General features: G+C 46.6%; 2 protein-coding genes across 2 annotated transcripts in view; one reads left to right on the forward strand and one right to left on the reverse strand.

The window, feature by feature from the left end:
• Window positions 1-3,622, reverse strand: part of DHRS3 (dehydrogenase/reductase 3) — a 24,670-nt gene extending 21,048 nt beyond the window's left edge. Inside the window, exon 1 of the mRNA XM_020800011.3 lies at window positions 3,312-3,622. Coding sequence (XP_020655670.2) covers window positions 3,312-3,506 — 195 coding nt within the window. The 5' untranslated portion in view covers window positions 3,507-3,622. The remainder of the gene's footprint in view (window positions 1-3,311) is intronic.
• Window positions 3,623-16,375: 12,753 nt separating this feature from the next.
• Window positions 16,376-24,689, forward strand: LOC110082457 (arylacetamide deacetylase-like 3). The gene is made up of 2 exons (XM_078379133.1): window positions 16,376-21,828; window positions 23,225-24,689. Exons 1-2 carry the CDS (start codon window positions 21,737-21,739, stop codon window positions 23,997-23,999), a joined length of 867 nt encoding a protein of 288 aa, XP_078235259.1. The 5' UTR covers window positions 16,376-21,736; the 3' UTR covers window positions 24,000-24,689.
• Window positions 24,690-26,417: the final 1,728 nt, after the last annotated feature.

The following is a 26,417-nucleotide window of genomic DNA, read 5'->3' on the forward strand; positions in this document are numbered from 1 at the left end:
GAAAGTGTGAAGGCAGGAGGAGAAGGGGACGACAGAGGATGAGATGGTTGGACAGCGTCATTGAAGCAACCAACATGAATTTGACACAACTCCAGGAGGCGGTGGAGGATAGGGGGGCCTGGCGTGCTCTGGTCCGTGGGATTGCGGGGGGTCAGAGACGACTAAACAACAATCTGGAGCCACATTCGGATTTAGCCCAACAGAAAAATAAAGGCCCTCCACTCTGAATGGACGAGTGCATGAAGGATTGGAACTGCAGCGCAACTTCCATCTCCCCCAGCCAACATGGCTATTGATGACAGGTGATGGGCTTTGTAGTCCAATAATTGGAAGACCACACCTTGACTGTTCCTGCCCTAGATAGACCTTTGATATGAGCCTGCAGGTTGCTGCTTATGCACTTCTAAGGCAAAGAGTCTCACCTGTTGACCTCCAAGTGTTCTGGACTTCCACCTTCCAGAAAGCCCTACCCAACACGGCCCAGGGTCAAGAATTCAGAGTTGGAATTCTGGAAAGCCACCATCTGGTGCAACTGTCATTTTTAAGTCTGATTTGAACCCACATCCAAGCAGGCAGAGAGCCTCTAAGCATACATAAACCATACGTGGCACATCCTTTGGAGAAGGTCTACAGTTTTTGTAAGCAGACACCTCCTTTGGATGCAGATCTCTCCAGATGTCTTCAGCATCTGCAGGTAGGGCTTTGAAACATCCTGTCTGAAACCCTGGGGAGCTGCCACTCAGCGGATGGATCAATAGTGCGACTCAGGATAGGATAGCTTACACATTTCGGCCAAGCCCCCTCCCCTTCTTCACCCCTGATGATGACTGCAGTGCACCCTAACCCCAGCTCAAGCTTCTTCCAGGTATGCTGGGACTCAGGAGGGGTGTGTCGCAATTTCCAGATTCCCAGAGTGGGTGTGTAACCCTGCAGGCAAACTGGCGCTCCTTTCTGTTTTCAGAAACCGAACCAAATCAACCAAGGCGTTTTGCTAACAGCCAAGGTATCACCCAGGTCTGGTGGGTGTGGGAGATCAACTTTCGCCCTGGGTGTAGGCACTGTCTTATCATTCGGGAGTGGAAGAGCCATAAAATGGGGGTGGGGGCCACATCATGCTATGTTTTTTGGCAGGACTGAATGGGTTTAAGCATGGTGGGACCTCCAGATGCAACGCCCAGATTCCCCCTGCCAGCCATGGGAATCACAGACCTTCCATCTCCAGGTGCTCTTGGGACTAAAACTCCCAGAAGCCTTTGCCACTAGCTGTGCTGGCCAGGATTTCTGGGAGTTGTAGTCCAAGAACATCTGGGAGCCCAAGGTTGGGAGGCATGTCTCTAGATCAGTGGTTCTTAACCTTGGGTTACTCAGGTGTTTTTGAACTGCAACTCCCAGAAACCCCAGCCAGCACAACTGGTGGTGAAGGCTTCTGGGAGTTGCAGTCCAAAAACACCTGAGTCACCCAAGGTTAAGAACCACTGCTCTAGATCAGTGGTTCCCAATGTCGGGTCCCCAGAGGTACTTGGACTACATCTCCCAGAAGCCTTTGCTACTCGCTGTGCTGATCATGATTTCTGGGAACTGTAGTCGCAAGGTTGGGAACATCTGCTCCAAAAAAGTAACTGAGCGGACAAGAAAGGAAGCATGCTTGTTCCGTGCAAGAGAACAGCATTTTACATTTGCTTGTGTGCCAAGCCTTAACATCAATCAATGACATTGACCTGCACCGAGTGATATGCCTTGTAAACAACCGAGTCCCACTATGGCTCCATTCTGCAGATGGGCCAAACGAGGCCAGGACAGCAATGTATTGAACCTGAGGACCCGCTCGAGGTGGAGATGGGAATGTTGCATTCAAGCGTGTGTGTGATATGCAGTTAGGTTGAAACCGAGTTTCAGCAACCTTAACAGGGCTTTCCAGGGAAGTGAGATGTTTAAGGAGCAGTTCTGCTTGTTCTACTGTCGGGTTTCCATAGCTGAAAGGGATTCCAACTTGGGTTTCCCATGTCATTGTCTGTCCCTTTATCTGCTACACCACACAGCGTAATGGATCCGAGATTCAAACTTTCAAGTCCTCTCCTAGCCGTCAAGAGTGGAGGGATAATGACGTCCTTGTGACATGCCATCAAGCTAAACCCAACTGACAGTAATTCTAACAGGCTTTTCAAGGTAAGTGAGATGTATTTAATGAGTGGTTTTACCAGTCCCATCCCTCCAGTGGGTTGCTGCGCCTGAACAGGGCTTTGAACCCTGATCTTCTAGGTCCTAGTCCGTCACTCTGTCCACTACACCGCACTGGGAAGCAGGCGCCTAGCCCATAAAAGGTCTAAGGTGACATTCCAGAATCAGAAGACCTTGGACAAGGTCCACCTCCAGGAGGAGAGGCTCAAAAGAAGACCCGGAAAAAGGAGGAGGTTGGATGGAGCTGAGCTCTGCTTCCAGGCACTCCACCTCTCTGCCCACGTGAGCATCGGCCGCCACCGATCCTATGTGATCCATCTTCAACCCCTTCACCCAGGAGAAAGGTGACAAACCAAAATGGTTTGTTGGTTTGTTACTAAATTGTAACAAACCAACAAATAAATAAATAAACCCTTGGCCACCAGATTTTGTTGGGCGATATTGAGATAGCCCCATGCTCTCCTCCTTGCTGAGTTACTGGTTTCGATTGGACATCCAGGTTTCGGTGTTTTGGACTACAAAGCCCATCACCTCTCATCAATGGTGGCGGTATAGCTTGGGTTTTTAATTTCTTGGTTTTCCATGTATGTCTTTGTGGGTGGTGTTGGGCTGTGCTATTTTGTTATCCTCCCAGAGTAATTCATTTATTTTTATTTATTTATTGCATTTATATGCCGCCCATCTAGACATAGTCTACTCTGGCACTAGATGGGGGGGATATAAACAAACAAACAAATGATTGTGACAATCAAATGGCGAAGAGATCCATGCATGCCACCTTGGAAGAAGAAGTGTAACGCATACAAAAACTCACGAAGGGGTCCCAACGTAGCTAATTCCAGAGAACAGGCCGGAGGTGAGATTCGAACCAGTAACTTCCTGATCCTTAAGCCGAGGCTCTGAGCTGCCCCGATCAGCCCCTCCCGCCTCCCCCGCTCCGCCAAGGTCTTTGCGCCCCAGTCGTTCCCGAAAGACGCGGAGGCGCGCCTGGAGGCGCTGGCAAGGCGCCCGGCGCTCCTTCGGGGGACTAGGAAACCCAAAATCCCCCGAGGACGTGGCCAAGCTCGAAGCCAGCAGCCCAGCTCCCGTCCCTGCCAAAGTCACCCACCTACCCACCTGGGTCCAACGCTCACCTTTCGGGCTCCGCGTTTGGCGAACTCGCGGGCCAAGAAGCGCCCAATGCCTCGGCCTCCGCCGGTGATCAGCACGCTGTCGCCGGACAAATCCCGCAGCCTGGTGGGCAGCACCGAGCACACGACCGCCTTCACCACCAGCGCCAGCAACTGGATCAGAAACAACAGCACCGCGCCCGGCCATTTCCAAACCATGCTTGGCGTTCCTCCAGATCAGCGCCCTGCGCAAAAGGAGACCCAGCGCAGCCCGGGATCCCTCTGCCTGTCCTTGTGTTTTTTTTAAAAAAAGTGGGGGGTTTGGGATGTCTCCCCTAAAGAGCGGGGCAGGAGGCACGCCAAGCTTCTCCAAACACCCACCAAGAAAAAGAAAAAAAGTTGACTCGCGCAAAGCTGCGCAAAGTTCCGCAGGAGGCGCTCCCGCGGGCGCCGTCTCCCTTCCTGGTTCGCCGCGCTTGGCGCAACAGCGCGTGCAGGGCCTTTTTTAAAAAATAAATAAATAAATAAATTGGAAATATATAGTGGGTGGCAAGCTTTAGCTCCGGAGGCTGCCAAAGGCAGAAAAAACAAAGCGCACTGAGGAGTTTTCTTTTTATATATATAAAAAAGTAAATTTCCAGGCTCGCTGGAAGAGACGGATGCGGTCTCTTTTTGCAAAGAGGGTGGGGGTGGGGGGGGGGTCCCTTCAGAGGGGCTCTCGATCCTCCCCTTCCCCTCGGCGGCTGCTCCTCGTTCTCCTTCTCCAAGGCAGGCAGACGCTGGATCGCTCCTGCGGGCGACGGCGGGTTGGGAAGCCGGCCGCCTGCGCCAGCCAGCCTCCTGTCCTGTCTATTTCTGGAAACTCCAGGAAATTGCTTGGGAGAAAGGAAAGCTCTTTTTTTGTGGTGGGGGTTTGAGGGGTTCAAGGCAGCCTGCCTGGGTCCCTCCCCTTTCTATACATCCAGAGCTGCAGATTTCTGCGCCGCCACCCCCCCAGGCCTTTTTTTTTTTTTTGGCTTGCGCAAGGGCAAGGCAGAAGAAGCCAAACTGCTTGCTCGCTCCGGATCGACGCCACGCACCCCTGCACGGTCTCTTTGTAACCTCTGGCCGGCCCTCCCCAAGTTCCCCTCTCTGTCTCTCGTTCGCCCTCCGGGCAGGTTTTATATCCCTATTAAGCCTGATTGGCAGCTGAAGTGTTTGGGGAGGGAGGGGGGAGAGGCGGAGGAGGAGGAGGAGGAGGAAGAGGAAGATGAAGGAAGAGCGCTCTCCCTCCGGTCGCTGGCGAAGCGAGAGCTCTCCTCCGTCCTTCCCTCGTCGCGGCTCGGCAAGCAAAAAAAAAAAAGAATCTTCCTGGCCAAGATTTCACTCGTTTTGCAAGTCCAGACTGGCTCTCTGCGTGCCACCCAGGGGCGGCGCGGCTGTAGTTCCAGGGACTTTGTAACTGAGAGCCAGAGACGGCGGCAGGAGCCAAAACTCCCTTCTCCGCCTCTTTTGGAAACCACAACCCGCGAGGAACGAACTACGAGAACGTCGTTCCGTGGAATTACTTCTGGGGGGGGGGTCTCCAGAGGGTGTGGCCAGGTCTGGTTTGGAAGCAAAGAGGCCACAAATATTTCCAAGTGAGTATTGCCTTGGTTGGTCCTCTCCCCTCACGCTAAATAAACGTCCTGTGTCATCCGAAAGGCTAGTAGGTCGTATTTGGCATATGCCTCCGTGGCGCGTAGCCCCGCACATTCGAGACGCAGGACCCCGCCAGCAGGCGGGCGTCGGGCATACAGGAGCCTGCTCGCCTACAGACCCAGAAAGCTTATGCCCAATTCATCCGGGACGCTGGCAAGTCCGAGGCGCAAGTCGGAGGCTGAGGCTTTGGCCCCCGAGTCCGAGTCTGGAGGCGGAGTCCCGAGTCCCGTGACTCGAGTCCCCCCCCCCCATCCTTGCAATTTAGCCCCTAGGTCGGAGGCATAAAACTTGCTCAGATGCATCTGAAGAAGTGAGCTAAACTCTCCCAGTGCCAAGGAGAGTTATTTGAAAGAAAGAAAGAAAGAAAGAAAGAAAGAAAGAAAGAAAGAAAGAAAGAAAGAAAGAAAGAAAGAAAGAAAGAGAGGGCCCAAGGAAACGTTTTGATTGCTGCAAAAGAAGGCTCATTGGGAGGAGGCTAACCTCCGGGTTTTACGGGAAACAGCCGTCCCAGGTTGGTCTGTACTCTTTAGAAGAATCATCCCAATGTAGCCTCATTCTTTAACAAATGCTCCAGGTCCCCTGTGGGGTGGGGAATGGGGTGGGAACAACCTAAAAGAGCTGTAATTTAAAAAAAAAACAATAATCAAGTAATTTAAAGTGTTAGTTATTCTGGACTGTGTGCAATGGGAACTGATAGCTCATCAAACTCTGTCATGAATAACAGGAACAAACAATTTTTTAAAAATAAAAGAATCATTCTCTTATGTCTTAAAACCCCGCTTATGCACTAAGAGTAACACATCAACCCCCAGTAGGCACACAGGATTTTTCTGAGCTGGGTCCAAAGGGAGAGAGCGGGAGAAGTGTCAAAGTCCAGGTTCCCTTCCCCCCCCCTCCTACACAGTATGACTGGCCCAGTTGCTCAAGGCTAGCCATGACGACAGCCGCCTGGAAAGGAAGGATTTCCCATTATAACCCAGCCAGCGCTGGCAGTTGGCCACGTTGGCAGTGAGGGGAGAAGGGGAACTTGTCTTTTATTCTCACACTCTCCCAGCGTCTTGAGACAAAGGTAGACTGCCGCCGAACATGGGGGTTCCACTTTGCAGTGCTTTATACCAGGCGTGTTGCCATAAATCTTGGGGGGGGGGGGCGGATCAACATTTGCTCCTCCTAGTGGCATTGAGGTCATGCCAGCTATTATGACATTTCATGGTGGCTTTTCCCTTGAGAATGCGGATTAGGGCGTGTAACAAAACACAGAATCGTAGAACAATGGAGTTGGAAGGGGCCTCTAAGGCCATTAAATCCAAACCCCTGCTCATTACTGTAATCCAGATCAACCCAAAACAGAAGATTGCCCAGTTTTCTCTTGAATGCCTCCAGGACTGGAGCACTCGCCACATCCTGAGGTCATGGGTTCCATCGTCGTACTACTCTTACAGTTAAGAGGTTTTTCCTGATCGTCAGCCTAAATCTGGCTTCCTGTCGCTTGAGCCCATGATTATATGTCCTGCACTCTGGGACGATCGAGAACAGATCCTGCCCCTCCTCTGTATTTGAAAAATGATATGATATCTCCCTTCAGTCTTCTTTTCTCAAGGCCAAGCATGCCCAGTTATTTCCGTCTTTCCTGTAGGGATTTTGCAGTGTGTTAAAGGCAAAAATCTACCGTCTGGAGGCTTCCAGGAGAGGAAATTGCCGTTTTTAAGCGTCACCATTATGTTTCAGACAGGAAATGTCAAGGGGGAATCATGGAGGGGGGGCAAGGTGGTCCATAAGAAAGCCCCCCCCACACACACACACTTTGGTTCAGAGACTTGAAGCAGCTTTAGCATTTGGGCCTCATCCAGCAACTGCCACTCAAGTCCAAACAAAGACCTCAGGGAGCCATCAGCCCTACGTTTTCCAAGCCCGGGCGAGGGCATTTGTGTGTGGGGTGGGGAGGAGCACAAAGGGAACACTGTGGCAGGATTTACCCACTCGGCAGCATGAATGGGCTTTTTCATGCCTCGAGCGGCGATTAGCCGCAGCAAAACGGAGGAGCTCTTGGTCCTTTAATCTCCTTCTCATGTCAAGGCTTTAGGTCCGGCCGGGGTGACAACACTGGTTATACAGTCTCCGAAAGCTTTCTGGGTGAAGGGGAAGCAATGTCGCAATCAGCTCTGTTTGCTTGGCGGCTCTGGACAGTTCCTTAGGAAGGACATTCCCCCCCCCTCCTTTCGCCACCCTCGGCTAATCTTGGCTGCCATAAATTCCTCCAAACTCTGCTGTCTTTTCTTACGTCCCTCCATGGACCGGACATCTGGACAGTTGCGTAAGGTACGCTGAAGACATACGTTGAACTGCTGACTTCAGCTCTCTCTGTCTTTCAGCCCCAGAGGGGTGATATTCTACACCTTGAAAGCCAATTTTGAGGTGGGCTACTTCTTGTCCATAAAGGACATGGTGGCGCTGCGGGTTAAAGAGCAGAAGCCTCTGTGCTGCAGGGTCAGAAGACCAGCTGTCGTAAGATTGAATCCACATGACAGAGGGAGCTCCCGTCGCTTCTCCCAGCTCCTGCCAACCTAGCAGTTCGAAAGCATGTAAAAATGCAAGTAGATAAATAGGGACCACCATGGTGGGAAGGTCATGGTGTTCCGTGTCTAGTCGCGCTGCCACGTGACCACGGAAACTGTATTTGGACAAACGCTGGCTCTACGGCTTGGAGATGGGGATGAGCACCATCCCCTCGAGTCAGACACGAGTGGGCTAAATGTCAAGGGAACCTTTGCCTTCTTTTCCAAACACTGACATCTCAACCTCTCTCTGATTTCTCCATGCACACTCACAAAATCCGATATTAACCTTGACCAACCAGCTTGGCTTCCACCATAGCGATAGACTAGGTTTTGGGCTCCAGTTTCCAGGATTCCCTTTCCAGAAGGCAGAACTCTGCACACTTCTGCACACGGGGACAAAATGACAGTCCAGAAAGACACCTTCTATCAAACACATTTTACTTATTTATGTTTGTTTAAGATATTTATATGCCATCTTTCTCCTAATGGGACCAAGAAGGCTTATGGTATTTTTTTAAAAAAATAATACAGAGTTGAAAGCTAAATAAGATGTTATTACAATATTTTTTAAAAAGCATTGAACAGATATCATATTCAAAACTCACAAATAAGAGCAATACAGTATTAAAAACACAAGCAGAACAACAGAATAAAAGGATTCCTTTTGAAAATCGCCCTGGTCAACCAGTCGTTTAAGGAAAACCTGCCTGAAGAGAAAGATCTTTGCTGGACAGCCACTGTGATGTAGTGAATAGAAAGATGGACTCAGGAGTCTTGGGTTTGAATCCACGCTCAGCCATGGAAGTACACGGGGATTGTAGAACAGGTAAAACCACTCCTTAAATATTCCACTCACTTTGAAAACCCTGTTCAAGGTCATTTTAAGTCCCTTCCAACTTAACAGCAGATCCTATGTTTGCACAGCTAGATATGTTTGCACGTATATTTTTAAAGCAAAAAATTTATGAAAATAATTTAAATGCAGCATCTGGGAAAAGTATAAGTAGGAGAAGAACCCTATCTTTTAGTATCAGCAAATGCTAAGAAATGTTCCATGGTTTTCATAAATGTCTCCCCTTGCAATCCACCGTACTGGGAAGCCATCTAGTGGTGACTGTTTATATACAGGAATTGTAGTAGAAATAAGAAGGCATTTAATTGCAGGACGATTGTAAAAAGGACATTTTAGCTGTTTACACCAACACGTTGCAGCTGGATAATTTATCAGAACTGCATTCTGCTTGAACGCAGGCATCTGAACCATTCCCTAAGTGTCCTGCTAAGATAAGCTCAGGTATGCATAATATAAACAAGCTCTTTAGCAGCGTTTGATAAGTCCCATCTCTGAACCACGAGAACACACCAAGCAGCTTTGCTTAGCCAAACAACCAAGTAGCCAGTAGGTTAACATGGAAAGACCCACAGCTCCTCTAAATACTGCACCCAACATTCAACCCCCATAGAGTTGAAGGATGCCGTAAACTGTGTGTTGCAATTTCTTAATGCCCCCCCCCAGTTTTTGCCTTGCCATTTGACCATCAGGGAGGATAATTCTGAAGCCAGCCCCGCTAAAGTTTGCTACAGTATTTATTTATTCAATGTATATACCGCCCATGTACCAAAATGCTACTCTGGGTAATGTACAACACATTAAATGTGTACATTATACAGTTTTATAGTAGGCCATCCCAGATATAAATCATAAACCAAGACAGGCGGTGAAATAATTTACGGGAGACGCTACAGTCCTACATGATTCCTCCCTTCGATGCCCCCACTGTTTGGGGAGATTCTCCCAAAAGCCTTCTTCAAATAGATCTAAATAGATGATTTCTTGTATCCCTAGTTGATGGCCTCTCCCAATTTGAAGAGACCCTTGTCCAGCAGGCCAAGGCAAAGAGGCAGTCCCGAAACCAGCAAAACCAGGGAGCTGGACAGGGGACAGATTGTATTTGTCTTCAATTTGTCTTCATTGTTCCATTGTGACCTCTATTCAGAATATTGTACGTGACCATAGTCTCTCAAGACTGAAGGATGCCTAATCTAATCTAAGCTGGTGCATTGTAAGGAATAGAATGCACCAGCAGTACAAGCACATGCACAACAATATACAACACACATAACTTGTTTCTACACACACACACACATACATCTTGGCCTAAAAGGGACATCGGAGAATTCCAATAAAATCAATTGCCATCAGAGGAAAGCCTGCTGTGTGGTGCGGCGTTATGACACACATGCAGCCATCGTATTGCTTTTACATCGTCTATATAAGCACATAAAAGCAATATGATGCCTGAGTATGTGTCATAATATCACAGCACTCCATAGTCTTTTTATAAGATCTATATAAGCACATGCCAGCTGGATATCTCAGTGTTTGAGGTCTCTGGCTGCAGAGCCAGAGGTCGAGAGTTCAATTCCCCTTTAGTGCCTTCTGGGAAAAGAGCCAGCCTGGGTGGCCTTGGACAATCTGCACAGTTCCAGGGATCCCTCCTCAGAGGAAGAGAAGGGGAAACCATTTCTGAGTGAAAGCTCAGTCTTTTAGGTCTCTGGCTGCAGAGTCGGAGGTTGGGAGTTCAAATCCCCACCTCCACCCCGTGCATGCTAGAAGAGCCAGCCTGGGTGGCCTTGGGCCAGCTGCAGAGTCCCAGGGCGCCCCCTGGAGGAAGGGAAGGGGAAACTGCTTCTGAGTCTTCTCTATCTGGAAAATTCTGAAAAGGGCCAACGTATGTAAGCCCGAATTGACTTGATGGCCCATGATTTGTAATTATTATATTATCAAATAAGCACATAGAAAAAATTAGCATCTCAGGGTGGCAAAGAGGGAAAAGAACAAGCACATGCAGTTGGGGCAAATGTAGTGTGCCGTATGATGGAATTTGTCTGCAATGGGATCCTGCAATTCAGAGTCCTTAGGGATATCTCAAATCCCCTTCTGGACATGCACAGGCCACCCATACCCCGTGAAAAGGCACCACAGTCCATGGAGGGCCGCCACGCATGGAGAGGAACCATCCTCTCTGCATAGTCTCAGGTGAATATTGCTGTTCTCCATGTTTGGACTACGACAACGTTGTGGCAAGATCCTGGGCGCACCTTTGCAGAGCTCCACCATGGCGCCAACGCTTCCATGCATACTGGCCAGGAATACCTACAACCTACTTTTTTGTCAGTAGGTGTGGCTTCTTCCTCCATTTTGTTAAGTGCACATCTGGAGTGGCTCCTCGGCCTGTTGGTCCCCCCACCTTAGGAACCTTCACTCTGGCGGAAGAACCAGACTCCTAGTCCATCGGTCAGGCTGATGTTTGCTCTTGGACAGCTTCTCCCACTTCGCCAGCAAAACATTATCAGGCTGCTTCTGTCTCTCCTCTCTGAGTTACTCCCGCATTCAACAGGTCTGTCCACATCTGTTACAAAGCTTTTATTTATTTATTTTTTGGTCAAATTTTCCTTAGCTCTGTAGTAAAAGTGCAGGGATTCGCAGAACAGTAGAGCTTCCAAGTTTCCCAGATTAATCCACCCCTTTTTCCTCATTAACCGGCACTTACATTCTCAACAACTCATTCTGAAACGTTAGTAGGAGACAGAATAAAAGGTTTAATTGCTTACAATTGAACAGATCAAACAGCAAACTGACAAACATGACTACTTTCACCAACAGACTTTAACAGACTCTAGTAGGGGGAGGTAAAAGGCTCTGAGCGAAGAGGCGGGGCTCTCTTTGAATTCAGAGGCAGGAAAGAAATGATTGGTTAGCGCTGGATAGACTGACAGTCACCACACCCCAGAAAGGTCCCTCCCAGCCGCACCTCCTAGAGGCAGCATGCGAGGTTGTAAAAAAAAACCAGCAATACTAGAACAACATCTGGAAATTATTTTTTGAAGAACTGAATTCAAAATATGGTTTATGAGGAGAGCTTCACAGATACAATGAGCTACCAACAAGAGAAATGAGTGGTGCCAGAACAAATCAATTCTCATGAAACAAAAATGGCAAAAGCCAAGGCTATTGAAAAGAGCAGACCACAACGCTGAGACAAGCTGAAGACAACAGGAAGAAAAAAGAAACCAAATATGAGGTGAATTGGTTTAGTGTCAGGATCTGGGGGGGGGGGGGGCGGCAGGGCTTCCCCTGCATCCCTGCCCTGGCAGCTGCAGGATCGGGGCCAACTGGGTCCCAGGAAGAGCCCAGTGTTTGCAGGATCAAGCCCTGCCCAGGCAGAAGCTGCTTGTGCTCTCATGAGGTCCACCTGAGAGTCCTGATTGAAGGCCTACTTAAGGAAGGACTCTTCCCTCCTAGAAGCTTCTCAGTCATGTAGGTCTTTGGCTGTTCCTGTGCTCCTGAGCCCGGGTGATCCTGCTCTGCTTCCCAGTCCTACTCTGGTATTCCTGATCCTGCATTCCTGTTCTGGCTCAGTACTCCCACTCCTGTGGCCCAGTTCCATTCCTGGTGCTCTGGTTTCCGCTCCTATCCTGGCTAGTTGGCCCGTGGGTGAGTTTGGGCTCCTCCCTCTGTGCTGTTGGCTGGGTCCCGGTGACCTTGCTGTTGAAGGCAACTATGCACAACCAGTAAAGGAAGCCCCAGCCTTGACTTTGCAAGAGCAGAGCAGGACTGTTCATGAAACGATCTTTTGGAGGTCACTCATTAATAGGGCTGGCATAAACTGGAGGTGTTTGGGTGGTACATACATCACCACCACCACCCTATACTTCTGCATCTCAAGATTTATCTCGATTTTTTAGCATTATAAAATGATGCTGATGATACCGATAGGTCAGAACCAACATATAATGATCCTAATAAGGCTTTCAAGGTAAGTGAGAGATTTACGGAGTGGTTTTTCCATTGAGCTCCAAGGGTTGAGCTGAGATTTGAACCCAGGCATCCTAAGTCCTGGTCCATCACTCTGCCTCTTACAGAGCTGTTGGTGTATTCCTGTTGCTATGAACTATTATTAACAGTAGCAGTTTGAACACTTTGGCAATCCAGTGTTTAGCAACCACATTCTCTTGCTGTTAAAGCACACTAAAAGGTTGTATCCTGATCATTATCTGCAACGTCCATCAAGTTGCATTATGTTGGGTTTCAAAAGGACGTTGTCATTGTGAATGTTTTCCATATACATATTGCAGAGAGGTTTCAACAAGAGATAGAATGGCATGCATATACAGATAGGGAGAGAGATAAAAGATCAGCTGCCCAACCAAATGGCATACTTGTCCTGCACTGAGGTTGTCCTATATATCATGAGAAGGCAGGATTCTCTGGAAAAGACAATAATGTTGGGAAAAGTTGAAAGCAGCAGGAAAAGAGGAAGACCCAACATGAGATGGATTGGCTGCCTAAAGGAAGCCAGGGTTAAAAATAAAGAATTAATATAGGTGGATTGATCCCTCCAGGGAGGAAGAAAAAGTTTTCTGTGACTCCTCGATGGGTTTAAGTTTGCATCAAAAGATCATTAAAGGTGTTGTTTCTTAAGCATCAAGGGCTGTCCTTTGGACATACTGTGGGAGGAGTCAAATTGTGCCCCTGGGGAGTAGTTTGATCTTACTGCCCCCCAGGCTGCCCTTTCAGTTTTTAACTCCTTTTTAAAATGCAGGTAAGAAAAATTGTGGTTATTCATGGCATCCTCCAATTCAGAGTTCCCTCCATTGTCAGCAAGACTGTGACACTGTTCTAGGGCTGAAGGATGTCTCAGAAGATGGTGTTGGTGGCTCCTGTTTGATGCCCTGACCCTGCAATGTCCCGCAGGAATCTCTTTTGTCCCCTATGCCAGTGGTCCCCAACCTTGGGCCTCCAGATGTTCTTGGACTACAACTCCCAGAAGCCTTCACTCACCGCCTCTACTGGCCAGGATTTCTGGGAGTTGAAGTCCAAGAACATCTGGAAGCCCAAGGTTGGGGACCCCTGCCCTATTCTATTTAACATCTACATGAAACTGCTGAGAGATTGTCTGGAGTTTTGGGGCCTGGTGTCACCAAGTATGTGGATGACACCCAACTTTGCCTCTCCACCTAAATCTGAGGAAGCTGTTTCAGCTCTAGACTAGTGTCTGGTGTTGGATTGAACGAGGGCGAATCAAAGGAAACTTCATCCAGACAAGACAGAGTTGCTCCTGGTCAGTCGAAAGGCAAATCAAGGAATAGGGACCCAGCCTGTGCTGGATGGGTTACACTCCCTTTGAAAACACAGGTACTGTACATAACTTGGGAGTTCTCCTGGATTCATCTCTGAACCTGGATGCCCAGGTTTCAGTGGTGGCCGGAAGTGCTTTTGCACCGTTAAAACTAGCACACCAGCTATGCCTGTTCCTGGAGAGATCTCTGTACGAAATTGGTTTTTTCTCCGTCCCTTGTTAACTTGGTGGAATCCAAAGATACACCCCAGTCTCTCTGTGAAAGAGCTGGATTTTGATGGGGTTCCTGCCAAGCTTTTATCAGCTGAAGGCACCATCTACTGGCAGAAGGAATGGGTTTGTTTATTTCCATGGAGAAGCAGGAACGCTTGGAGGTTAGGATTAAGAGTGCAATTCTTACTAGCCATAATTGTTGAGGGTTAGCTGAACAGAGAATCAACCAGCTGTACCTGCATGGAAGCCAAGCCTTGAGGAGTCTGGAATCACTGAGAACGAACCTTCCTTTGAACAGCCACCCATGTCGCAGTTGGTAGAGCATCAGCCTACAACTTCAGAGACCCGGGTTCAACTCTATGCTTATCTGTAGAAACTCACGTGGGAAAAGGATTTCAGTGGTTAAGCATTCCTTGAACATCTTCCAAATATCAAAACCCCCAAAAAGGTCACCATAATTTGGAAGCAAAGTCACGGCACGTAACCATCATCCTCACCTCATTTTAGCTCAGTTCTGTGTGACAACATGGTGGTGTCCATTGGCTGGAGATGGAAGGATTTGGCTCTGGATTGATTTAGCTCTTCCCTCAGTCCAACCTTTCGCCACTCCTGTTCGTGAACTCAAACTCCCAGAAGCCTTCACCACAAGTTGTGCTGGCTGGAATCCCTGGGAGTTGCAGTCCAAGAAGATATGAGAAGCCGAGACTCGGAACCACTCTTTTAGCATAAGGGTAGTTCTACTAGCATAGATCAGTTTTCTCCATCAGGAGATGCTTCTGCTTATTTCCCAACTTTGAGTTAGGATTGGGCTGTCAAGGCTTCATTTCTTGGTGCCCTTACCAGGGAGTATATCCAATGGAACTTAACCCCTGAGCATTTGCACATCAATTAGAATTTTATAAGAGATGTTGTTGTTTAGTCGTTAAATCGTGTCCGACTCTTCGTGATCCCATGGACCAGAGCGTGCCAGTCCCTCCTGTCTTCCACTGCCTCCCGGAGTTGGGTCAAATTCATGTTGGTCACTTCGATGACCCTGTCCAACCATCTCGTCCTCTGTCGTCCCCCTCTCCTCTTGCCCTCACACTTTCCCAACATCAGGGTCTTTTCCAGGGAGTCTTCTCTTCTCATGGGATAGCCAAAGGATTGGAGCCTCAGCTTCAGGACCTGCCCTTCCAATAAGAGATGTACTACACCCTAATTGTCTTCTATTTCTTACTGCTACTGATAGAATTGTAGCCAAAGTTAGATTGTTGCTTGATTACAACAGTCCAGGCTCATAATGAAGTCTAGAACTGAGGTCTAGTTTAATATAACTTCTTCTTTGGGGCACTCCAATATTTGGAGTTGGCTTTCAGAATGTTAAATGCTGCTATGAGCGCATTATATTGATGTCCTCCTGAGCACTAATAATTTGGCAACTGAATGCCTTTTTTTTCCCTGTCCTGTAATGACCTAGGTATTGTCTCTCTCCTACGCAACCCTATCCTACACAACAGAAGGACTGCTACACAGCAATGGAGCACTTCATGGAACATGCAGAGAACTATGGGGTGGATCCCTCCCAGATCAGCATTGGCGGGGACAGTCAGGAGGCAATTATGCTGCAGCCATTGCCCAAAAACTGGTGGGGAGATCAGACCTCCCCAAGTTACCAGACCCTCCTGGACAAGGTGCTTACCCCAGTGCAGGAGTTTTCTGCCACCTACATCAATGACATCATTTTCTTTCATCTGTCTTGGGAGGAACATTTGCGACACCTGAGGGTTGCATTAGAGGCACTGAGGAAGGCTGGTTTGACAGCCAATCCCTGCAAATGTAAGATTGCACAGAGTGACATATCTAGGCTTCATAGTGGGAAGAGGGAAAATTAGGCCAGTAGCCAACAAAGTCACCAGCGTCTCCTCCTGGCCCCATTCTTGGACAAAGAAAGAGGTGCACCAGGTCTTGGGACTCACTGGCCATTATAGACCAATAATCTCAAATTTTGTGGAGGTTGCTGCCTCCTTGACTGGTCTCACTGATAGTTGTTCCCCCAAAGAGAGATGGGGTGATAAAGAGCAGTGAACCTTTGATGAACTGATATGAAGACTGTGTTCCATACCTTTGACTTTAACAAGCCCTTTATCCTAATCATGCTGTAAGGGGACGTGGTGGCGCTGTGGGCGAAACTGCAGAAGCCTGTGCTGGAGGGTCAGAAGACCAGCAGTCGTAAGATCGAATCCACGCGATGGAGTGAGCGCCCATCGCTTGTCCCAGCTCCCGCCAACCTAGCGGTTCGAAAGCATGCAAATACAAGTAGATAAATAGGGACCACCTCGGTGGGAAGGTAACAGCGTTCCGTGTCTAAGTCACACTGGCCATGTGACCACGGAAGATTGTCTTTGGACAAAACGCTGGCTTTATGGCTTGGAAATGGGGATGAGCACCGCCCCCTAGAGTCGGACACGACTGGACAAAAACTGTCAAGGGGAACTTACCTTTACCTTTATCCTACTCATGGATGACTCCAAAAAGGGACTGGGGGCTGTTCTAGGTCAGCTTACTGAAAAAGGAGACCATATCATCTTGTTCCTCTGCTATAAATAGACAGCCCAGGAAGAAAAATGTGCAGCAATACAGATGGAAAGCCCTAGCTATCGAATTGATATGGAATAGCTCTAGCTATTCTCCTTGTACAAGAGGATGAAGGACTCTGTTGTTGTTTTTCAGACATCTGAGGACTGGTTGTTCCTGAGAGGGCTGTTGGTGTATTGCCTTTGGTACATATCCTTATCAGCAGTCTGAACTTTTCTCCAGTAATCTAGCTTGTCACCTGCATGTTGTTGTTGTTAAAGCGTGCTGTGAAAGCATGTTGACTGCTGGTTAATTGCAACATCAATCAAGTTGCATTATGTTGGGTTTCACAAGGATGTCCTGAATGTCTTTTATGTTGCAGAGATGTTTCAGCAAGAGAGAGGCCGATATGAACATACAGATATGGAGAGAGACAGAAAGCCCGCCACCCAACCAAACGGCACACGTTGTGATGTTGCGCGCTTGGTCAACTTTTGGTTCTAGATCATACTCCATTTTGGGTTGACCGTCCTTCAACTGTAGCCTCATTGCTTTTCCCCAGGGGTCAATGGCTCATCACAGGAAATGCTTTCCTTTCCCATAATTGATACACTGCTGAGATTACTCTTACTGTGTTGTTATGGGATGCAACACTGTTCCAGTGGTGGTGTGTGGAAGTGAAGGTGAATGTCTGTTAATACAGGCAATAGTCAAAGTGCTTCTCATATACCTGTATTTTTCTGTGTATAAGACGCCCCCATGTATAAGATGACTCCCCACTTTTCTAACCCAAAATTAAGAAATCTAAGTGGGGCTTAGCAAGTGGAGGGGAAAGCAGGGATCAAAGCCCATGCAGGATCACTTTGATCCCTGCTTTCCCCTCCACTTATTTTTGTTCTTTCCTCAGCTTACTTCCCTGTATAAGACATCCCTCAATTTTCAGTCTAAAGATTTTAGACAAAAGTATAGTCTTATACATGGAAAAATGCGGTACCTATTTCCAGTGTTGCAAAACCAGTTGCCCCCGGAGCCCTGGATTGGTCAGAAAGTTGTTCATCTCCAGACTAGAGCCCAACCAAGCCCCCATTAATGAACAAGGTGACAGCTGATGACTTGCCAGACAGATGGAGACACTATAAGATTGAGGTCCATTTAGGCCAGCATATCATTTCTACCTCATGGAAAGCCTGAAAGTAACTTCCCTCTCCCAGTGTAGGCTGAGCCTACATGTCAGGGAAATGATATGGTGGGACTATACGTCCCACAATACTACAGGTAACATAGGTGCTAACCACAGTGCTGTTTCTCAGGCTTGTGGTTCAAACATGACTTTTCTGAGCTCAGCTGTATATTTCCACCAGAAGATGCTGTTGGCAGCCACTGCGGGTGGCCATTTTTTCCCCGGTGGCCATTTTGGAACTGCCAATCAGCTGTTTTTAAAACATCGCTATGCGAAAATCGGTAAGCAAAACAGCTTACCGATCATCGCAAAGTGATTTTTTACCATTGAAAACATCATTATGCAATTTCAAAAAATCTGTCGCTATGCGGATTCGTCATTAAACAAGGCGCTCGTTAAGCAAGGCACTACTGTACTTCAGGAGGTGGTGAGCGCTCCAATGCTGGACCACCGTCCTTCAGATCTGCTTTGATTTGGATTCCTGCCTTGAGCGGGGGTGGGTGTGGGGGTGTTGGACTCGAAGGCCTTAGGGGCCCCTCCCGGATCAGTTGCTCTATTGGTTGTATGAAAGCACAGCTGGCCAATTATGTACTTAGAGCACCAGAGATATCAGGAGGTGGAAATAACAACTGAAGCAACAGGACAGAGAGATTAACAGACTGAGCCACAGAAGAGGAAATTGAAATCAGTTTGACTAGTGCTTACATAAATTATTAAAAGCACATCAAATTAATCCAGCAAGATAAGGCAGACAAAGTAGGAATCGAAGGGTTTGTGGAAAGCAGTGTCTGAAGGATGAATAAATTAAATGAAAATAAGGAATGAATTAATATAGATGCATTGACTCCTCCAGGAACAGAGGAAAAGTTTTCAGTGCCCTATAGACAGGCTTACGCTAGTATCAAAAGATCACCAAATCTTGTGCTGTCTCTTAAGCTGTTTTCCTTGGACATTCAGTAGGAATAATCAAACTGTGTGACTGCAAGGGATACTTTGATGTTACCACCCCAAGTTTCCCATTTCATTAAAAAAAAAAACACCTCCTTTTTAATATCAGAGTAAGAAAATCTGTGAATATTCTGAACATCCTTACGTTCACAGTTTGCTCCATCATGAGGATAGCCATCCTTACATCAGACGAGATTCCTGTAGGTGTCAACATCAGATATCGCAATACACATCAGATCAATGACGCCACTCCCAATCAGTTAATAGCTAGGTTCCTGGGTGTAGAAGAACAAGGACCTATTTGATCTGATCCTATGATGTCTCAAGGAGAGAGCTGTAGACGTTTGGAGACAGATGCCTCTGTGAAACCAGCTAGTAAAGAGTGTGGTCTGCATATACAGCCTTGGCCAAATTTGCTTGACAGAAGTGGGCATGGGGCTTCTTTCTACCATCTTGGTTTGGACCCTAGGAGCGATAGTGATTAGTCTTCTCTTGCTAATTATCTGGACAATTTATTACGATTGCACCCGAACGAGGATGGCTCCCGAATTTGACCATCCAGTGAAGCTACGAGTTGTTCACTGTGCATTTCTTATGGCTATGATTTTGGTAAGTTCTGCCTTCATTAGAAAGTTGTGTTTTGGGGCCTTGATGGATATTGAGGGGGTGTGAAATATCCTATGTATAATAACAAAGAAGGAGGCTGGGAGAGAAGATTTATTTATTTATTTATTTTTGGACTTATATACCGCCCCATAGCGCTACAAGCACTCTCCAGGCGGTTTACAATTTTTAATTATACAGGCTACACATTGCCCCCCCAGCAAGCTGGGTACTCATTTTACCGACCTCGGAAGGATGGAAGGCTGAGTCAGCCTTGAGCCGGCTACCTGGGATTTGAACCCCAGGTCGTGAGCACAGTTTTGGCTGCAGTACAGCGTTTTAACCACTGCGTACCTACCAGTGATGCTAAGGGATGACAGTAGCCACATTTCATTCAATATATTAGAAGGACAGGAACCAGAGAGGAAAAACATGTGAAGAAAGAAGAAACACATTGACTTTCTAGGGGGCGTATCTACTATTGTCTCGACTAGACTAAGCACATTAAAATAAATGGGACTTGATAGTACTGGCATAAATCTCATTCATTTTAAAATCTTATTTATTTAATTTATTTATTCCATTTATACCCCGCCTATCTGGTCATATTGACCACTCTAGGCGGCTTACCACACAAAAACACAAAATACAAAAACAATATATAAATAAAAGGAATTTGTAGACAATTAAAAATTCTGTAAGATGGAAAAGGGAAAAACATAGTAAAGAAAGCAAGGGAGAGGTCAGGGATTAACTGGGGGGGGGGGGACGGCCTGCCTAAACATCCATGTTTTCAGTTGTTTCTTAAAAATACCCAGCAAGGGAGCCACGCGAATCTCTGGAGGCAGGGAGAAAAATCTTGTTTGTTTCAATGGGCTTATTGTAACTGGCACTAACACCCAATTCCTATTCCCATTGAAAATGAATAAAACTTAATAATAATAATTAAAAACCCTATATACCTGAGTATCCCCATGCCTGTTGGGGAATTCTGTTCCATCAGGTAGCTTTCAAAGGGGAGTTTCCTGGAATCGGTTGTTGTGATATAATTGAAGTCAAATATGTTCCTCTCTTCTTTTTTTAAATTTCTTCTTCAAACAGGGGGAGATCCTTGAGATGCTGGGGCTCCGTGGACGCTTTTTTGTCACCCGTTTCTTGATGGCTCTTTTGAATCCAAAGATACATCCCAGCCTCTCCGTGAAAGACCTGGATTTTTCTGGGGTACCTGTCAAGGTTTATCAGCCTAAGGCACCACCTACCAGCAGAAGGAAAGGGTTTGTTTATTTCCATGGAGGAGCAGGCGTCGTTGGAACTACTAGTAAGAGTACAATTCTTATTAGCCAAAATGGTTGAGGACTAGCTGAGCAGAGAGTGAGCCAGCTGAATCTGTGCTCAATCCAGGTCCCTCTTGGCCTCAAAGTGTCTCAAACATCTTAGAATGAACCGCACTTTGTGTGCGTAGCAATGGATAAAGTGTCAGACTACAATACAGTGGCACCTCGCTAGACAGTTACCCCGCATGACAGTTTTTTTCGCTAGACATTGACTTTTTTGCGATTGCTATAGCGATTCGCAAAACAGTGATTCCTATGGGGGAATTTCACTGGACAATGTTTGGTCCCTGCTTTGTAAACCAATTTTCGCTAGACAACGATTTTGACAGCTCCCTCCGCGCTCGCAAAATGGGAGTTTTCGGGACCTAAGCTTCGCAAGACAGCTATTTAAACAGCTGATTGGCGGTTCGCAAAGCGGCTTTCCTATGGCCGATCTTCGCTAGACAACGACGATTCTTCCCCATTGGAAAGCATTAAACAGGTTTCAATGCATTCCAATAGGGAAATGCTTTTCGCTAGACAATGATTTTGCTAAACAGCGATTTCAGTGGAACGGATTATCATTGTCTAGCAAGGCACCACTTGTATAGGAGACCTGGGTTCACATCTATGCTCATCTGTGGAAACCCGCAGGTGATGCAGAGAGATGTTACTCTTCACCGTTCCCTGGGGACATCTGGTCAACAACTAAAGTGACTCACATACAATGACAGTAGACCATGTGGAGCCAGCGAGAGGAAGAACACGGGTTTCTTTAGCCAGGGAAAGTTTAAACCCACCCAATGACATTGTTTTTGATGTGATGCTAGGTTTAAAAAAAGAGACCTCCGTGGGTCCATTTAGGGGGAGCAATAGACACCAGTGCTTTTGGAGTGTTGGGTGGGTTGGGTGTATTCAATGGGGTGCACCACCCATCTAAGATCAATGGGAAAGCGAAATGGCCCCAAAAGGAAGTTGCCTTCATGCAAGTCAGAAAGCACACGTTTTGTCTGCCCCTTGTTTTGCACTGAATAAGGAAGGCAGAAATCCTATTGCTTATGCTTATCATTTTAAAAAGTCCACTTAATAAATATTTTTGTCACATTTTTGCTGTTCTCATGCAAGATCCTTGAGGAGTTTTTTCCCTATAGTGTTGGGAATCAAAGCAATTCTTCGGATTACTTGCGTACATAGGCATGCACAGGCACACGCACAAAGAAATTTCAAAGAACTTAGTCTTGTTCTGGGTGTTGCCCTGATGATCACACTCTCATTTCTCCCTCTAGAGTACTATCAAGATATATGCAGTAGACTGGCCAAGGGTAGTGAATCAGTGCTTGTGGCAGTGGGGTAAGTGAACTTTGTATGGGTATGACTTGCCATTGTATGGGTATGACTTGTCTGTCTGTCTATTGCCTGAATCGGTGGTGGTTGGTGGCTTTGATCTTCACAGCACAGTAAATCTCTTGCATGTCAGTCTGAACTTTTGTATGCGCTGTCCAAGGTACTGAACCCTGTGTGCCATGTGGGTTCAGCACCTAGGACAAGTCCATTGAAGTCCAGACTATACCGAGAACAATTTCACTGACCCACAGATACTGTATCAGAGCCACCAGCTTTCATTGGTGTGAATAAGCTTCTTTCCTCACTTCATCTAGGATGCTAGGCATTTCATCTGCACCTCAATCAGGAGTCTATCTGCTTCAGGCGTGGAGTAGGTGGGCTTGTGATTTCATGAGCCCCAGACAATCTGTCCTGTGCACAGTCCACTTCCGTTGTATGGTGTGTACAGGCTGTCTGTGGTCTGGGGCATGATGCCTGCTAGATGGTGCCATCAATTTATAAACCAAGATCTTGATCAAGTCTATGCCTGTAGCTCTAAAATTTAATATTCAAGAGAAGAGAAATTCTCGATACTCTGATCATGGGTGTATATAGTGTTCCACCTAATATAAGAACTGGAATAGCCTTCCATAAAATAAAGAGCCTTTTGGGGTCATGTTTTCCAACACTGGTTTTTGCTTTTAGTCTATGGATTTCCAGTCCTTGAGTCAGCCTTCAAACCCATTGTGGCTGTATCTTCACTCCTCAATTGTTCTAATGGGAAATCAATCTGCTGTGTAAAAGCATTTACTGTATTTTCCATGTATAAGACACCACCATGTATAAGACACCCCCCCCCCACTTTTCTAAACGAAAATTAAGAAATCTAAATGGGGCTTAGCAAGTGTAGGGGGAAAGGGGATCAAAGCCCTGCAGGATCGCTTTGATCCCTGCTTTCCCCTCCACTTGTATTTGTTCTCTCCTCAGCTTACTTCTGTGTATAAGACAACCCTCAATATTTAGTCTAAAGATTTTAGACAAAAGTATAGTCTTATACACAGAAAAATGTGGTAAATAACAAGGTGAGAGGCCAGAACTGATGATATCACTAACCCAGATGCAAGGAGGTTAAACTAGGGAGGAAGTTGGGGGGCATGTGGTCAAATCCCACTCCCACAGTCTCCATATGTGTCAGCTCCAGTTCAGCCTTGAAACTTGACAATACAGATCTCTCCTTTGTGAGGCAGCTTCAGTCAAACATGCTTTGACTTATCCACTGAGTTTTTGAGACTAAACAAGAAAAGGTTGAAGGTACAGTGCGTGTTCTCCACTTTAGGTTGACCCTTTCCGTCTCATGTTAAGTGCATGGGATTACAAAAGAATTCGATAAGTGAATGTGTTTTCGTGTTTTATGGTTCCCCAGGTATCGCCTCAGTCCTGAGCACCCCTATCCCACACAGCAGAAGGACTGCTACACAGCAACAGTGCACTTCATGCAACATGCAGAGAACTATGGGGTGGATCCCTCCCAGATCATCATTGGCGGGGACAGTGCAGGAGGCAATTTTGCTGCAGCAGTTGCCCAAAAACTGGTGGGGAGATCAGACCTCCCCAAGCTACGGGCGCAAGTGTTGATCTATGCGGGTCTCCAAGCTATGGACTTCAACCTACCTTCCTATCAGCAAAATGCCACTTTCCCGCTCTTGTACAGGCATAACGTTGTTTATTACGGCCTGCACTACCTGGGAAAGGACATCTCTCTGAGGGATGACGTCTTGAAGGGATCTCATGTGCCAGAGGCACTGAGGCTGAAATATGGGAAGTGGGTGAATCCTGACAACATTCCAGAGAGATTTAAGCGCCGAGGCTACAAGCGAGTCCCTCTTGCTCCTTTTAAGCCTGAAGTGTACAAGGAATTGTCCGACATCTTGGAAGTCTCTTTTTCTCCACTTTTTGCCGAAGACTCTGTTATCCAACAACTCCCGGAGACTTTAATTGTGAGCTGTGAATATGATGTGTTTCGGGATGACTCTCTCCTGTACAAGAAACGGCTGGAGGACAATGGAGTGAAAGTCAGCTGGTTCCATGCCAAAAATGGATTCCATGGGGTGATCAACTTCTTTGACTTTCTATTTTTCACATTCCCCACTGGGGTACAAATACTGGACCATATTGCAGAGTTTATCAAGCACTTATGAGACTTTCCCCCGAAATATGTGAGATGCAAGGGTTGCAACAAATACGACATCTAGTGGTGGAAAATAAGAGTTTAACATTTCTAGTCTCTTTTATGGATAGAGTAGTTGGAATGCTTTGAACTGCTTTGTTCCATGGGTCAAACCGACATTGTGCAAATACTGTTATATAGGCAGCAAATTCAAATGTGCTAAGAGTTTGAAACCACAAAATTGGTGCAAGGTATAGTAATGGCTGTTTGGAAGCCAGAGGCCTTGACTCAGTAGGGTTTGTGGCGTGAGATCTCGTTGGGCATTTGAGATATTTGCTCAATGTTCCTGACAGAAAAGGGAGCTTGGGTTAAGGTTAGGGTTAGCAAAAGCCACTTCTTCTCTTTTGTGTGTGAACATTGTTATATGTCCTTAGTATCCCTGCAAAATTTTAGGACAGTTGATTCTTATCGTCATTCTGAAGAATCAACCAAGGGTTAGAGTTTGAAGTGTGTTTCCAAAAGGTGTCTCTGGAGGCAATTTCTCAGTGTGCCTGTATACTGAAGCCACATCTGCTCCCCTGTGGCTAATCTGTTGGATGGTTGATTTCTATGGCTAATCACGAGTGCAGAATTGTATTATGCGTTATATATATATTATACTTTATTATATATACAGTGGTGCCTCGCTTAATGAGCGCCCCGTTTAATGATGAATCCGCATAGCGATTGAGTTTTTGCGATCGCAAAAGCGATTGCATAACGATGTTTTAGATAGGTAAAAATCACTTTGCGATGATCGCGGGGAAGCACTTCCCTGCGATCATCCCAAAGGCCCCGCCGATCAGCTATGTTGCAAGGGGTGGAGAGAGACAGCGCCGAAGCACAGCTGATCGGCGGGGGTTTGCGAAGATCACGGGGAAGCCGTCATCGCAAACTCCCGCTGATCAGCTGTGTTTCGTCTCTCTCTCTTTCTCTCCCCCTTGCAGCTCCAGCCTTGGCAGGGAGACTGAGGCACCGCTGCCACCCTGGCTGAGAAAGAGCCTCTGCAGGCACAGAAGGTCTTTCTTGGCCAGGGTGGAGGCGCGGTACCTCAGTCTCCCTGCCCAGGCTGGAACTGCAAGGGGGGAGAGAGAGAGAGCCGAAGCACAGCTGATCGGCGGGGCCTCTGGGATGATCACGGGGAAGCGCTCCCCCACGATCATCCCAAAGGCCCCATTTTCGCACAGCTGACCGGCGGTTCCAAAATGGCTGACCACTGTGTTGCCTCGCTTTAGAGGCACCGAAAATGGCCTCCCCTATGGAGGATTTTCACATAAGGTGAGTTTTTAAGTCCATAGGAACGCATTATACACGTTTTAATGCGTTCCTATGGGCTTTTTTGTTCCACATAGTGACGAATCCATATAGTGATGATTTTTTCGGAATGGATTATCATCGCTATGAGGGGCACCACTGTACATATTATATATATATATACATATACTATATATTTCGGTCCCTAAAAGCCCTTAATGCAAGTAAAATGAATAAAAATAAAATTAAAATGAATATCAGGTAAAACAAAGAAAACAAAAATATGTGGCACCTTAAAGACTAACTACAATAGGATCCATGTATCGATGGAATCAGTAAACATGGTTTCAGTTATCCATTGTCTCAAAATATTAAAAGAAAAAAATCTAGAAAAATCTATTTCCATATGTATTACCAGAACCAGCCACTAGAGGGAGGCAGACAACATGCTATGAATACTTGTTAGTTAAGAATACATAATATGGCCTCTGGCACACTCTTGTGGCCAGTTATGGTAAAGCACATACAAATATTTTTCTTGTTTTTTTTTTCCTTTTATAATTCTATCTAATGTTTACTATTATCCAGAGTTTTCATTATCCGCACGGGCGCTTGGAACCAATCCCAAGTGGATATGGGCTCCTAATGTATTAAATTTTAATCTGAGCTTCCATGGACAAGTCCACTTCATCAGACATAAGGAAACAAAATGAAATAATGGATGAAATATCAGTTTTACAAGTAGAACATTCTGAATATTCATTGGCTGTAGGAGTCTTGGGTGTGTGATATATCTCACAAGCAGTAATTTGTGGCCCACGTTTGGTGACAAGTAGATCATTGCTTGTGAGTATTAATTCTGGCCCCTAAGTGGGTCAATTCTTGGGAAAGAGAAACCTGACTGACGATAAGAGCCCATTGCTCATCAGACACACCAGGATCAAGATAAGTGTCCTTGACCTTCATTGGATTTCATTGGCCTATCCTACACATTGTTCTGGGCTGTTTTGCGCAATATTGATTTTTCTCCCTTGAATGAGCACTGACGGGCTGTTCTTGGGATGTTTTGATGCTTTTTGCGTTGATGCCTTCTAGTACGATAGGACAGGTGAATTTTGTTGGCTTGTCCTTTATGGCCTACGTTTGATATTGGGTT

The sequence above is a fragment of the Pogona vitticeps genome, chromosome 7 (assembly GCF_051106095.1).
Source record: "Pogona vitticeps strain Pit_001003342236 chromosome 7, PviZW2.1, whole genome shotgun sequence".
Taxonomy (NCBI): domain Eukaryota; kingdom Metazoa; phylum Chordata; class Lepidosauria; order Squamata; family Agamidae; genus Pogona; species Pogona vitticeps.